Here is a 14918-nt window from a genome sequence, read left to right on the forward strand (position 1 = left end):
GAAGCCCTTCCTTCTCATCAGCTGCTTGGTTGGTTACACAAGGAAACATAACTTTAGCATTTCCTTTATTTCTCAGCTTGGTATTCAATTGCTGTTTTTGTTCTTTGGAACATGAATATGGATTAATGGATTTTTAATCATGTTGAGGTGAGGGCAACCCCATGGCTATCCCAGATTAAATGCCTAGCTGGGAAGGCTATGTAGAGCAGAAAGCTCAGTTCATATTCAGCAACACACACACACAGCAAGCTCAGGTACTGAGGAAAGACGCAGCATTGAGTAGTGTGGTCAGAGCTACTTGTGTAGCTAGAAACAAAAAGCAAAGTGGTATTCCATGTTGCTTATTCCCATTCCTGCGAAGGACCCCTCCTACACACCATGAGCCTCAGTATATCTTCTGCTCTGTGTTCACTTTCTGCCTTTGCCTAGCTCCTAATGCCTTTTACCTGAGCATTCCAGGACTCTGGTTCCCATAGGCTCCTCTCTGAGTCTGCTAATACCTTCCTTCCTCTAGTGCAGACTGGACCTTTCCATGCCCTTGCAGCTCTACAGCTGGAGGTTGTAGGCTTCTCGTTGCTACTTCCTCAGGAAGCCTACTTTGAATCCCATGTATCAGAGCAAGTACCTCCTATACTCCCCAAGAGTCTGAGCAGCCATGCTAGGTTTGGAGGGTCCCCTGGCTCATTGTCTGGTGGCCCTTGCTTCCCACAACCACCCATTGCTCTGGTGCCAGCACTGGCTCTGGATCTAGCCACTTGCATTTTCACCTCTAGGGAACCCCTCTCTGATCACACCTTTGTTTTCCCAGAGCATGCATTGAGCACTTGTCAACAGCAGCCCTATAGACCCCACTGGGGACCTGTCACCTCACCTCCCTGCGCCCCTCAGTGACTCCACCTCTGCTGTAGCGCACTGGAACCTTTACAGCCAAGTGAAGCCACGCTGCTTTGTCCTCACCGTGACCCCAACTGACCGCAGCTGACCTATCCATGCACCTGACCTATCCATGCACGGTCCCACAGCCATGCCAGACCCCCTTTCCTAAGCCTCCCGCACTTTCTCCACCATCTTCTCTGTAACCTAGGCACTTACTGGGAAACTTTACAGGCAGAAAAGGTGGTCCATGAGTACCTTCGACTGCTCACACTTGCCTGTTGGCATCAGAATCTGTGTGCCCTCTTATTGTCCCCAGCCAGCCAACTCCCATCAATCTAGTTCTGGCCTCTGCTGCCTCCTCTCCTGTTCTCTTACCAAACTTTGCCACTTCCTGCCGGTTCTTTTCCGTTGGCACATCACATGGCTCCCTCCCCCCTTCCCACTCCCACTTCCTCTCCTACTCCCTTCACAGCAGTGCTGCTCTCCTCTGCGAACAGGGCCTGCTTCAGTGCTTCCTGTGAAGGCTTCCAGGATGCCACTCTTCTCCTCACTCTCTTCCCTTCATGCTGAAGACCCAGGGCACAGTCCCTGCACCCCTTCCTGCCAGCCTCAGTCTCGCTTTGGGGTTTCTTTGTGTTTATGGGTTCTGTAAGGTGGGTCCTCCCAAACTGCTTTTCAACTCCAGACTGCCTTGGACCCCAGATTCCAGGGGTCATTCCTTGCACACTTGGAAGACTATAATGAGCTCTCAGCTGACACTTCCCCATTTTACAAGTGAGAAAACTAGTAAATGGAACTTGAGTGATATTCCGAAGGTTGGCAGGTGGATACTGGACATGAACGCCTGTCTCCACAGTGAACCTTTGCAGCCTCACTTCCATACCCTAAGCGGCTCACCGTCCTCCATCAGGGCCTTTCCATGATTCTCTCTGCTTCTCCCACCTCCAGGCTACTGCAAATCCCAATTGTCTCTCATCCCTGCCCCCTCAGCTCCTCACACTTTGACCTGCTCACTGTGGTGGCTCCCAGGACTGCTCCTGTCACACTCTGTACCTCCATTCCTTCATGTTGTCACTCAGAATAAGATATAGAGCTCTGACGTTTTAGACTCTGGCCCTTGGTGCCACTTCTCATTCCCCAACACCAAGGCTTTGTCTTTTTGCTGCTCCTTCAATGCCAGGAGTTAAAATACTTTTTTTTGGCCAGACCTGGGGCCTGAACTCAGGGCCTGAGCACTGTCCCTGAGCTTCTTTTACTCAAGGCTAGCACTCTGCCACTTGAGCCACAGCGCCACTTCCGCCTTTTTCTGTTTGTGTGGTTCTGAGGAATCGAACCCAGGGTTTCATGAGTGCTAGGCAAGCACTCTACCACTAAGCCACATTTCCAACCCTTGAAATACTTTTTATTTGTTTTTCTGAAGCAGGATAATCTTAGTATTACTCAAAAAGGGTTTTATTTTTTTCAGTTTAAAAATGTTTTTTTTAATTATTTAATATATTTATTATCTTTAAGTAGTTGTACAAAAGAGTTGCCATTTAAGCATTCAGATTCATTTCACCCCTTGGAACATTCTTACCCATCCCTCCCAACCCACCTCTTCCCTCATTTTTTGTAAATTTGTAGGATATGCACCGAAGTTTTCACTGTATTTTCCCCCCCACTTCTTCTCTTCATCTACCTTCCTACCCTTGACCCCACCTCACTCCTTTCAAGTACCCGTTTCTTGTGGTTTATTTTGTTAAACTTTGATTTCGCCTTTCTAGGGAATTATACTGTTCTCCCCTGAATCTGTCGTATTTCAGTTAATACTTTTGAGTACACTTACATATCATCTGAAATATTTTTTTTTTGGCCAGTCCTGGGCCTTGGACTCAGGGCCTGAGCACTGTCCCTGGCTTCTTCCCGCTCAAGGCTAGCACTCTGCCACTTGAGCCACAGCGCCGCTTCTGGCCGTTTTCTGTATATGTGGTGCTGGGGAATCGAACCTAGGGCCTCATGTATCCGAGGCAGGCACTCTTGCCACTAGGCTATATCCCCAGCCCCCATCTGAAATATTTACTAATCTATTTATAAACTAATTCTAGTTTCCACATATGTGTCAGGTCCTGGTGGCTCATGTGAGTGACATCTGGCTTGAGGCCATCTCGGGCAGAAAAGTCCCTAAGACTCTTATCTCCAATACACTACTCGGGAAACACTGGAAGTGGCACTGTGGCTCAAGTGATAGAGCATTAGCCTTGAACCCAAAGAGGTTCAGGGGCAGTGTCCAGGCCCTGAGTTCAAACCCCAGAAAAGAAGGAAGAAAGAAACCATGCAAACTTTGTCTCTCTAGACTTAATTCACTTAATGATGAAAGATTTTACTTTTAAAAACCATTTTGGTTTTCATCCAAGATAGATAATATTGTACTGTTTATAAACAGAGCAGTAAGTACAGTGTAGCAGCCCCATAGTGCAGCTGCTAGCTTGCTGGGGAATTCCAGGGCATCTTCTCTCAGCTCTTTACCTGACACTGCCCCAATTTTGCAAGTGACAAAACTGAGAAATGGATCTTGAATTTTGTTTTCAAGGTCAACAAATGTATAGTGGAGCAAATATTTGAATTTAGACTTTGGCTCCAGAGCTCATGTACTTAAGGCTAAAAAAAATTATTTATACAATCAGTAATGATCAAAACCAGGAAATATAATACTGACAGTTCTCCTATCTATAGAACATACTCTTTTGTTCATTTATCTATTTACTTAGGTATTTATTTTTGCCGTCCTCCTGATTGAACTCATGCTTGCTGGAAAGTACTCTGCCACTTGAGCCACTCCCCCAAGTCCCACTGTCAATATTCTTACTCCATTCCATTGGCATTCCACATTCTCACTTCCTGACCCCTCTCCTCCCTCAGTTCAGTCTCATCCAGCATCACTCGGGACATTTGACTGTCAGATTATCTTTATGATAGACCAGAGATCTGTACTCTGGAGCTGTCATGTAAGTCCTGAAATTTAATAGGTAATAAATGTGGCATTTCAAATCAAGTAATAAGGTGAGGTAGGGTGGTCAGTAAATAAAAACATGGCTTTTGAAAAACACTTCTAATTTGATAAAGGTTGCGTTGTGGTTCTCTTTCCTTCTTGTATGCTGATGCTGTCTGAGGTTCTTGGCAGTCTCCTTGAACTTTTATTTTAATTTTTTTGTGTTTGCCTATACTGGGATTTGAACTCAGGACCTCACACTCTGTTGGCTTTTTTGCTCAAGGCTGGCACTCTACCACTTGAGACATAGCTCTACTTCTGTCTTCTTGGACTTGAATGATGCCCTGTGTTTCTGTGTGCTGCCTGAGTCAGTCACCTCACATCTGCTGCATCTCATGCCTCTGTCCTTGCTTGGACTTCATTGTGACAATGTTCACTACTACCATTGCTACACCATAATTGACTGTTCTTACTGCTTAAAATTGAGGTGCGAGTTTTTAGTACATGAGTGAACAAGTCAGTAACTAATGATGCAAACTTTGAAACCTGTGTATCCAGACATCCTCATCACTAGTTTTTGTTTTTGTTTTTGTTTTTGTTTTTTTGGTCAGTTGTGGGGCTTGAACTCTGGGCCTGGGTGCTGCCCCTGAGCTCTTCAGTTCAAGGCTAGCACTCTACGCTTGAGCCACAGCACCACTTCTGGTGTGGGAGTAGTTAATTGGAGATAAGAGTCTCATAGACTTTCTTGCCCAGGCTGGCTTTGAACCTCGATCCTCAGATCTCAACTTCCTGAGTAGCTGGGGTTACAGGCGTGAGCCACTGGTACCCGACTCTTCATCATTAGTTTTTTGTGTTAAGATATTGTAGGTCAGAGGGTTCTCTGCTGATGATTTGGGGGAAATTACCCATGGAATGCTTTCATAAGTCAGGATCTGCTCGTTGTCTTTTTTCCTTTCTTGATGAATGTGAAGTGTTCACAAAAACATTGATATTTGTTGTTGTTTCTGGTTTTTTGAGGCAGAGGCTCTCTATGTATACCACACTGGCATCAAACTCACTGTCCTCGGACCTCTCGGCTTCCCTGGCACAAGTGCTGTGCCTGACTGAATATCCTTAGCCTTGCGATTGTTTATTGGTCTTTGATTTATTCTTGTTGATTTTTTGCAGTTTTGTTACTTGTAAAAGTAAAGTAACTATTATTCTCAGTGGATAGCTGCAGAGTTAGACAAATTCCATCATACTTTCTTTCTGTATCAAGCACTAGTCTGCCAAAACCGAAAATTACATTTTAAAATGTCAATGTTTTTAAAAACCATAGTAAATCAGAGAGAAATAATTTGTGCTAATATTAAAATGCAATTGCTTTTATGGATGTGCATTAAAATGTAACAGAGCTGACTTTTCTCTTGCAGTAATTTGTTTTTATTTTTCTCTTTCCTCTTCCTGCCTCTTTATAAAGGAGTCAGTCACTGCCAGCATAAAGTTAAGAAAGCTAGGCGCTTTCTCCCTTTGGTCTTCTGTTCCCTTGAACCTCCTCCTACCGGTACTGCACTATATTTGCCTAGGCTCTCCTTTAACCAAAGCACCCCCACAAATAACTCTAGCAAGATGCTTGTAGACTGTTGTGACCAAGCCTTGGCCTCATTGAGTTATTAGTGTATGTGCTTTCCTTTGTCCAGATAACTGGCGGGGGCGGGGGGGATTGTATTTTTCTGTCTCAATCTTTGGGCTTTGGGCTGCTCTCTTAAAAGAAGACTTTGTTTGCTTGTGCTAGTTCTTAAATGCATGACAGGTCAGGATATAGCTGCCTGGTTTCTTCTCTTGTCTGAACATTTTCCACAGAGTTTAGTAGGATCACGTGTTTTGCATTTTGAATTTCCTAATACAGCATGCAACTGAAGATGCTCAGACACACATGTGTCTGCTCTATGTGCTTTGGGAGTAGATGTTTGAGGATGCTGCAGAGATGAGTGTCATGCCCTTGGAGAGTTTCCTAAGAGAGCAATGATATATTGTAATTATTAATAAAATAATTTATCCAAAATGTGTAGAATTGGTTGCTTCACACACTTAAATAGCCCTACTGTTAGCAGAACTTCAGGTTCTGCCCACTCCCCACCTTTATAGTGCAGGTCCAGGCCTACATCAGCCATGTGATTGTGACTCTCACCATGTCGGGAAGGGGGCCTCGGGGCATGCTGGTGAGCACATGCTGGTGAGCTCATGGCGCAAAGCCCTGGGCTCCTGCCTGACACTTGGGAACAGGAAGGGAAGCACCTCCTCCTTGAAACAGGGCGTGTGAAGTGCTTTTCCCTTGCTGATCATTTACCACGTGGATTGATGAGTTTGTTTTCAGTATTTTCTAAAAGGACACAAACTCTTGTTTGAGGGAGGTAGAAGACATTTTTATAGTTAACTGTAGGAGACAAATAAGTTTTGCTTTGTGTGGTAGAAACTAAAACTATAGTGCTACTTTGTAATTTTGTATACTCAACAGCTTAACATAACTTTCAAATCAAGTAAGCACACTACTTTTGTCTTTTGAATGTGGATAATTGTTATTTCCCTTACATTCTGACTTGTCATTTTAATAGTATGTTTCTATTTTCTTCTTCTCTTTCTCTTCTCCTTTCCTCCATTCCCTATTCCCTCTTTCTTTGCATGCCACCTGGATCTGCAGATGAAATTAGTGGGGACGGTAATATTTATTTTCACATTTGTGTTACTGCTATGAGTATCTGTATAATAATTCCTAGGAATGAGATAGTGAAAAGGAAAAGAGGAATAGTAATTTGTAAGTCACACAACTTAACGTAATTGGAGAGATTGCAGGAGTCATTGTTTTCTTAGACATTTGGTAGCACTTAACTAGATAGTTTTAATCTTTTCTAGTGTCTAAGATTTCTTATTTGCTTTGTGTAGTGCTCGCACTTGCATTTATTTCTTATGATTAAATGACAGAATGCTTTCACTGAGGATTTCACCCTGTTCAGGTTGTGATGAAAATAATTGATAGCCTGCATAGAATGAGCAAAGCAGTTGTAGCTAAAGCCCTTTCCTATATAGAGCTTTCGGGTAGTACGTGTTGTTTATGAAATTGGGAGGCAAACAAGTCTATGTAGATCATTCCATGGTAGTAATAAATGAACAGCTGAGAGCTTCTGATGGACAGGTACCTGACCTATGTGATTCCTGATTCACCACAGTAATCCTGGACATCACTGGGTAGCACAGTTATACAGATGAAGAAAATGATCATTAGAAATCAAGGATTAGGTCTTCGGCTCCAGCCTCACCTTGTGCATTGTCCACCCTGTCACTGTTGACTCTTAAGAGACCTCCAGCACAGAGGTTACCTGTGCTTTCCTGAGAGATCCCAGTGGTTTCTGTGAGGACTGTTGCAAAGCAAATGGTTGTTAGCCTGGGTAAACAGAATATTGGTGTTTTTGTGCCACAGCAAACATATCTGTGCTCAGATGTTATCGGTAATCTCCATGCTGCTTTGATAAACCCTCAGCTATTTTATAGAGCATTTGTATAGTTTTTAAAAAGAAAATTAGACCCTTTGCCAGGCACTGTTGGCTCATGGCTCTAATCCTGGCTACTCAGAAGGCTGAGATCTGAGGATTATGGTTCAAAGCCAGCCCAGGCAGGAAAGTCTGTGAGACTCTTATGTCCATTTAACTACCCCCCCCCCCAAACAAAAGAAGTGGGGCTGTGCCTTAAGTAGTAGAGCACCAGCCTTGAACAGAAAAAGCTAAGCACAGGCTCTGAGTTCAAGCCCTAGGATTGACACCAAAAAAAAAAGGGGGGGAATTATAGGCCCTTTCATGAGCAGTCCTTGAGGATACACATTATAGTCAAGTCAAGACTGACCCAAAGGATCAGCAGTGCCTTGCACTTACCACAACGAGAAAAACTGCCATTTCTCCATCTATCTCATGCAGATGCAGGGCCATTCCGCACGTTCCCACATATCCTCTGTAGTCCTGTTACAACCCCACAGGTTCTGGCTGCTATCCTCGTATGCACGAGGACAGGACTGCAGCATATCCAGGAAGTCATGTGTGCCTTTAGGTCACGTGAGCCTGTGCAACTTGCCCAAGGTGCAGCAGTTCTGCTGCTCACTGTGCCTTGGGGTCCTAGAGGTTCTGCACTGCAGTCGTCCTTGTGGTTTAGCATGCGCTGAAGGGACTGTCAGGACTGTGCTAAGGACACACAGATGAGCCTGATGCACAGGAGTTCTGCTTCAGTGGACACTGTGTTTTGGACAGGTAACGGGGCCAAGTAATCCTAGGTAATTATGCCAATAATAAATTGTAGAACAGTAGCAACAGACAAAGTTTTATTTGTGGAGAGAGTCCAAATGGTGGCATACTGGCTGAAACTAAGTTGTCTCTGAGCCCACATGAGGGAGCTGAAGTCGCTGCTGTTGGAGCTATGATTTCACACATACACACCCCTTCTTACTCGTATAGTGGACACCTGCTACAGGAGAGAGTAGGCTTCTGGACAGACTTGTTGTAGTCCCCTGCAGCCCTGGGAGACTGCAGGCCTGTGCTGTGCATGTGGAACATCTGCCAAGTACACAGAGAGTCAGGGCAGCAGAGGATGGAAGTCTGAGCAGTTGTCCTCCCAGAACTCCACCCAAAGGGTCAGCCAGAAGGATGTGCTGTCGTGTAGTAGAGGAGGCCCACCATGAGAGGCTGAGCTGCAGTCAATAATGATACAGCCAGGCTTGCTTTTGATTTCTGAGGGAGGCATCATGAAGTAGAGCTTGATAAATTATGGACTAAAAAGAGAAAATGATTAGCAGATGTTCCTCTGTATAACTAGTGTTGCTCCCATTGCCTTAGCCATTAGTGTAGTAGCATCCTCCCTGCTTAAACCTTGGTGTACAGGCATGAGAGCCACTCCTTCTGCCTCCGGTCTTCCTACACAGATGCAAAGCTGCAGGCCTGTGGCTGCCAGTGCTTTTCTGTATAGCATCGTGCCTGTCATGTAAGACTGGGAAATATTGTACATTTCACAGATGTATGGAGAATCGGTTCATTCACCTTACATTCTGCCAGCCAACCTTTTGTTTTACGTTAATCAATTTTCATTGAGAACTGAATTGTGCCAGCCAGTGTGTGCAGCAATGTCCGTCCTGTGGCTGTGAAGGGTACGAATTCTATTTTCCTTGGTTCTCATGCTCTTAACCATGAGTGAAGTGCTATGGGCAGCCAAGGAGGAAGCACCTGCACCTGTCAGCCTCTTAGCAGAAGCACTGCCAGGCCTGTGACCCGCAGGAATGGACTGGCAGACATAAAACGTAACCCACTTCAGTGGGTTTTCACTCAGCGTTGTTTAACTAACTGAGTGGTAGTGTTTCCTTAGATAAGTGATCCTTTTTAATTCCCTACTAACACAGGTAGTGGGTTCTTAAGTTGCTGTATTACCAAAAGAAATAAATGCAACACTGGAACCTCTTGAAATTATCTGTTAAAAAATCCAAATGCCTCATTTTAAGACACTTTTGTTTTATTCTTTTTCTCAGTCTTTTACCTTTTTGAAATTAATGTATACACATCAAATACCCAGGCAGAAAAGCTACAAAGGATAAAAATTCCTGGGTTGCATTTTTCACCCCTGAACAACTGAAATAAATCAGCCCAGTTAATCTCCTCTAAAGTTGAACTGTCCTTTGTTTTCTGAAGGTGAAATTTCAGATTATACAATTGAGTCGAGTTAATAAAATCAGATATTAACTAGTCTTTGAAGATAATCACTTATTTGGAGAAATCCCAGTAGGCCAGTTTAGCTTTTAAACATTGATTAGGGGTAGTTGAAAGAAAGTTCTGTGATCAGCATAGATTGGTTATTTTGAATGACAGACATTCACAAGGGCCATCTGTGTAGCCTGTTTGATCTCTGGTAGACAGGTCTATATTATAACATGTCGGGCAATGATGGCATCTTTTTCCCATAAATTACTTGTATTTGAGCAAAATTTGCGTAATAAGTTTTTTTAGGAGTATTTAGGTATTGTGGGGGTTTAGGGAGTCTGGTTGCCTTTTCAAATTATATTAACTGTAGGCCAGGAGGTCAAACACCTAACTTTTGCCATCATCTGTTTCCTTTGGTACAGAGACAGATGATTATGCTGAGATCATTGACGAAGAAGACACCTACACCATGCCCTCAAGTGAGTAAGCTGCTACTTTGCTTCCAGCTTCAGAAGAACCTCATCATTGAATGTTTCTTAGAAATATTCTTTTAGTCTTTAGAGTTCTTACATACCCATTCTAGGTCAGAAGTCTACAACACAAACATCTATTATTTAAGTTACAGGGTATTGTAATCTTGTTTTCCAGGTCTATGATAATAGGATCTTCATTTTTTTTATTGAGCTTAAGTAACTACATACATTTCACAGTACACATTTCAACTTTCACAATGATGAAAATCATCATTCTACTCTACAAAGCTTAACGAAGTTTATGAACTTTAATAATAAACTATTTCTTCCAGATTGGGTGATATGTACTTTTCTTTTGTTTATTATCATCTGTCCCTCTTTCTCTCTCATTCCCTCCCTCCCCTCAATATGACTTTTATTGACTAGTATGCCTTCTGTATAGAAAATTAGTATTATTTAAAGATTAAATACAATCCAGTAGGAGGAAAAGTACACAGAACCGTAGGTGAATCCTCAAAGCCTGGAAGTGTCAGAGTGCTCTTTCTCACAGTGACTCCTCAGCTTGGAGGAGACACATCTGTGCATCTGATGCAAAAAAATTGGATACGCCCTTAAAATTGTATTTTTGTACTAAAAGAATCTTCAGAAGCCTTAGTAACTTGAAATCTGCATGTCCCAGTTTCAATAGATTCAATGGAGCTAAATTTTCTATTTACATTCAGGAGATAGTACCAAAATAGAAACAACCAAGCCTGTGAGGCATGTGTTTTCCTTGGCATGCCCATATCACCTTTCAGATCTCTGTCTCCACGGCAGGTGCTCAGACCCAGTGTGGACTTTTTGATTAACAGTAGTCATTTGGGAAAATGTTTGAGTATGGTTTACCTTGTTGATTTTAGTCGTGGGTACATTCCTACAAGGAATCTACATTTGTATGGTGATTATGCGTAGTTAAATAATAAATGTCTAATATACCTGCCTCTTATCCAGATCACACAAAAATGTGCTATAAAGCAGGAAAATATGAGATAGAGACTAATAACATTGAGTTAACTTAGTTTTTTCTTTTGTTCCTTTTTTAACTCATTTATGCTTTCAGTACTTAATAAAACTGTAAATATTATTGACATGTCCTCAACAAGTTTGTTGTTGTTAACCTAATTACTATTAGTTATTTCTAAGCAAGGTCTTCAATTTTTTTTCCTCTCCTAATTGCAATACAGAAAGCTATGGAATAGATGAAGGTAACAGGATTCATTTGAATAACTGCATTTGCTTGAATTGCACCTGTGGAATGATGCGGGATGTTTCGGTTCTCCGTTAACTTTTATTTTACACTCATTATTTTACTTATACTTTTAAATCAGTGGAATTACTTGCTAAAGTGATTTTTAAAGAGGAAAACACTATTTAAACTTTGGGTTGAATGTTTTGGATGGCCCATACTTTGATTACCTGGAGGAAAGATCTTAAATGTTTGGCTTTGTCCTACTGGTGACAACAAGAAAGGATTACATACTGCATGGGCTCTGTGATGAGTTCCATTTTTGAGATAAGTCAAAGCACTACTTACTTAAATGCAAGTTCAACTTATTGTTCCCAGTGGACATTTTATTTCTGTATACCTCAACAGCCTGCTAAATAATTGACTTTCTATAAAATTTAATAAAAATTATCATTTAAATGTTGCAACTTAATATTTGAAGCACATACTCAAAAGTTGATGCTGATATGTCCAACCTCAATACTAAATCACTTAATTTTGAAATTTAGTTTTTTAAAATCTAACTCTGTAGACCTCTTTAAACCTCTTTAGCTCCATATATAATCTAGAAATAGAATTATCATGAAGTGGAAAGCTCTTAAACCTTCAGAATATAAAAGTTTACGCAAATTTTTTATCTCCACATTCACAAACCATACTTACTTGTAAAAATAATTGCTTTAAATCTGTTTTGATACTATCATACATTAATACTTAAACTAATAGCTATTGTTAATCATATAATTTAATACTTAGAGCAATTATTGAGAAAACTATTCAATAAATGCCAAATAGACCAGAGCAGTTCAATGACTCTGGAATACCTTTAGTCAAACTTACTGAAATTCCTTTTACTGTATTGTTTAAGAGAATTCCACTCAGTTTAAAGCATTTTTATATATTGATGTACTATAGATGAAACTTTTGTTCATGAGTGGTAATAAAATTAAATGTATGTATCTAGTGTTATCGCTACATTTGGAATACTGTGCTTAAATTGTTATTGTGCATGGGTCATGTTTTGCAGCGAGGGATTATGAGATCCAAAGGGAAAGAATAGAACTTGGACGATGTATTGGAGAAGGCCAGTTTGGAGATGTGCATCAAGGAGTGTATATGAGCCCAGTAAGTCTATATATTACCTCTTGTATTTCTCTTCTATATACTTTCATCTTGTCTTTTTTGAAGATTATTTTGTTGCACACATCAGCTTAACAGCTCCTATGGGTCCTGGTCTTTCTTGATTCATTTAATCATCTGACCCACATCACCAGTAGAGTCCATGGTGGCTGTTCATCTCACATAACCTGATAACCCACATAATCCACATAACATTTTACTGTCTAGAAGAGCTCATTGGGGAGCTATATATAATTTAGTGGTTTTGAGTACTTTTGGAGTGGTGCAGCCATCACCACAGTCAATTTTATAACTTTTTTTTTTTTTTTTGTCGGTCCTGGGGCGTGGGCTCAGGGCCTGAGCACTGTCCCTGGCTTCTTTTTGCTCAAGGCTAGCACTCTGCCACTTGAGCCACAGAGCCACTTCTGGCTTTTTTCTATATATGTGGTGCTGAGGAATCAAACCCAGGGCTTCATGTATACCAGGCGAGCACTGTACCACTAGGTCATATCCCCAGCCTGTAACATTTTCTTTATCTCAAAACTGGGTACTAGTGGCCATCTATATTCTCACCCTACCCCCAGCCTATGCCACCTTTTTTCTGTCTCTTGGTTGACCTGTTACAGATTTCATAAAATTTAATCATATGATAGGTAGGTTTTTTTTATTACTAAATAATACTTCTTTGCATATAGCTGTACTTCCTTTTAGTCATCCATTTTTCAATTGTTGGATGCCTGTGATATTCCCGTATTTTGATGATTAAAATGCTATTGTGAATATTCATATGTGTTTTGTGTGAACATATGGTTACACTTCTTGTTTGCTTCCTCACATGTAGCTGTGTTTAGTTTTTTGATAAAACTTAACCTTCTTCTAGGCAGCTGCTTCATTTAACCTTTCTAGCAGCTAGTATTTGCATCCTCACCACCTCTTGAAAGAGTGTATCATTTTCTCAGAGTGAGGATTTCTTTTAATAACACTTTAGAATTAAACTACACCTGTGCTCAAGAAACCATTTTTAAAAACTGGAATATTAGCAGGTGTACAAAGAGGGCTATATATACTATAGCTCTAGCAGCACAGATGTGGCTCTCTTCTGATACTGTTTCAGAAACTGCGGGCAGTGTTTTCCCCTGTGCTTTTACCTCTGTTCAGTGAATGTTCCTTGTCACACTGTAGCTAGACAATTAGAAGTTCAATTCTTTTTAAATTTAGCTTTGAAAAGTTTTACTCTTTGCTTATGTCAGCTTACCCACTTACATCTTTTTGCCTGCTGTTACTCTTTTCCCATTTTTAAAAACTATAACTTACTCTCCCTTTTTTTCTTTATTACTGGTTTTGGGGCTTGAACTCAGGGCCTGGGATCTGTCTCTGAGCTTTTGTGCTCAAGGCTAGTGCTCTGCAACTTGAGCCACAGTACAACTTCCAGCTGTTTTGAGTCGTTTATTATAGATAATAGTCTCAGGAGGACTTTTCTGCCTGGGCTGGCTTCGACCTGTAATCCTCAGATCTCGGCCTCCTGAATAGTTAGGCTTATAGGAATGAGCCACCAGTGCCCGGCTCAATCACTCATTCTCTTAACTGTAGAAAGAACACTAAAGCTACAATTGGTGAAGAGGCCTGAAAGGCCTTCATGTGTCTGGTGGTGTGCCTGCCACATGTGGAGATGGGGCTTCCTGACTGGGTTTCTGAGCGGACGGTCTGGGCATGTTCTTCTATCTCTGTAGTGCAGATACTACGTCACTCTAGGCTTCCCAGAGTTAGGATGCTCACACAGCCACTGGCAGCCTTGCTGGAGTTTAGTTCATTCACTTGTTTTCTTTTTTTCAGTTTTGCATTCAAACCCAGGTCCTACACATGGTAATCCTATGCTCTACCACTGAACTACAGCCCCAGTCCTCATTTGCTTTTTTAAAATGAATCCATTTTAACTGTGAATATTCTAGAGAGTTTTTGCCAAGCACAGTTGGGTGATACTTGTAATCCCAACTACCTGAGAAGCAGAGGTCAGGAAGATTATAGTCTGAGATCAGGCTGAGGAAAAAAGCAAGACCTTATCTCAACTAATAAGCTAGATGTGATGTGTATCTGCCATCTCAACCATGTGGAGAGCATAAATAGGAAGATCACAGTCCAGACATGCCTAGGCAAAACTTCAACCTTATTCAAAAAATTAACTAAAGCAAAAAGATCCAGAGGCATGGCTCAAGTGGTAGAGCATCTGTGTACCAAGCATGAGCCCTAAGTTCAAACCCCAGTGTAACCACAAAAATGTAAAATTCTATAGACTTTAAAAAAAGTCTTCAGTCTAATGCTTACTAAATAATTATTTAATGAGTCCTAGCCCCCAGAAAAATAGCAGGACCCATTTTGTTGTATCCCATTCTGATGTCTCTCATAACAACTTTATCATAATAAACTAATAACCTCATCACAGTAGGTCAAGCTGGCCTGAGTGATGAATGAAAGGGTAGGCCTGTGGCCCATGGGAGAGAGTTGGAAGTTGG

The 14918-nt window shown here is 41.6% G+C and overlaps 1 protein-coding gene across 8 annotated transcripts in view; it reads left to right on the plus strand.

The window, feature by feature from the left end:
• Window positions 1–14918, plus strand: part of Ptk2 (protein tyrosine kinase 2) — a 201261-nt gene that overhangs the window by 132059 nt on the left and 54284 nt on the right. For 7 of the 8 annotated variants that reach the window (XM_048358854.1, XM_048358853.1, XM_048358858.1 and 4 more), the window contains 2 exons: window positions 9975–10031; window positions 12317–12414. In XM_048358854.1, the coding sequence (XP_048214811.1) occupies window positions 9975–10031; window positions 12317–12414 (155 nt within the window). Of the gene's footprint in view, window positions 1–5303; window positions 5388–6524; window positions 6543–9974; window positions 10032–12316; window positions 12415–14918 lie in introns of all 8 variants that reach the window. The other variant, XM_048358863.1, reaches the window with a different exon arrangement.

The sequence above is a fragment of the Perognathus longimembris genome, chromosome 12 (assembly GCF_023159225.1).
Source record: "Perognathus longimembris pacificus isolate PPM17 chromosome 12, ASM2315922v1, whole genome shotgun sequence".
In the NCBI taxonomy this organism is placed as follows: Eukaryota; Metazoa; Chordata; class Mammalia; order Rodentia; family Heteromyidae; genus Perognathus; species Perognathus longimembris.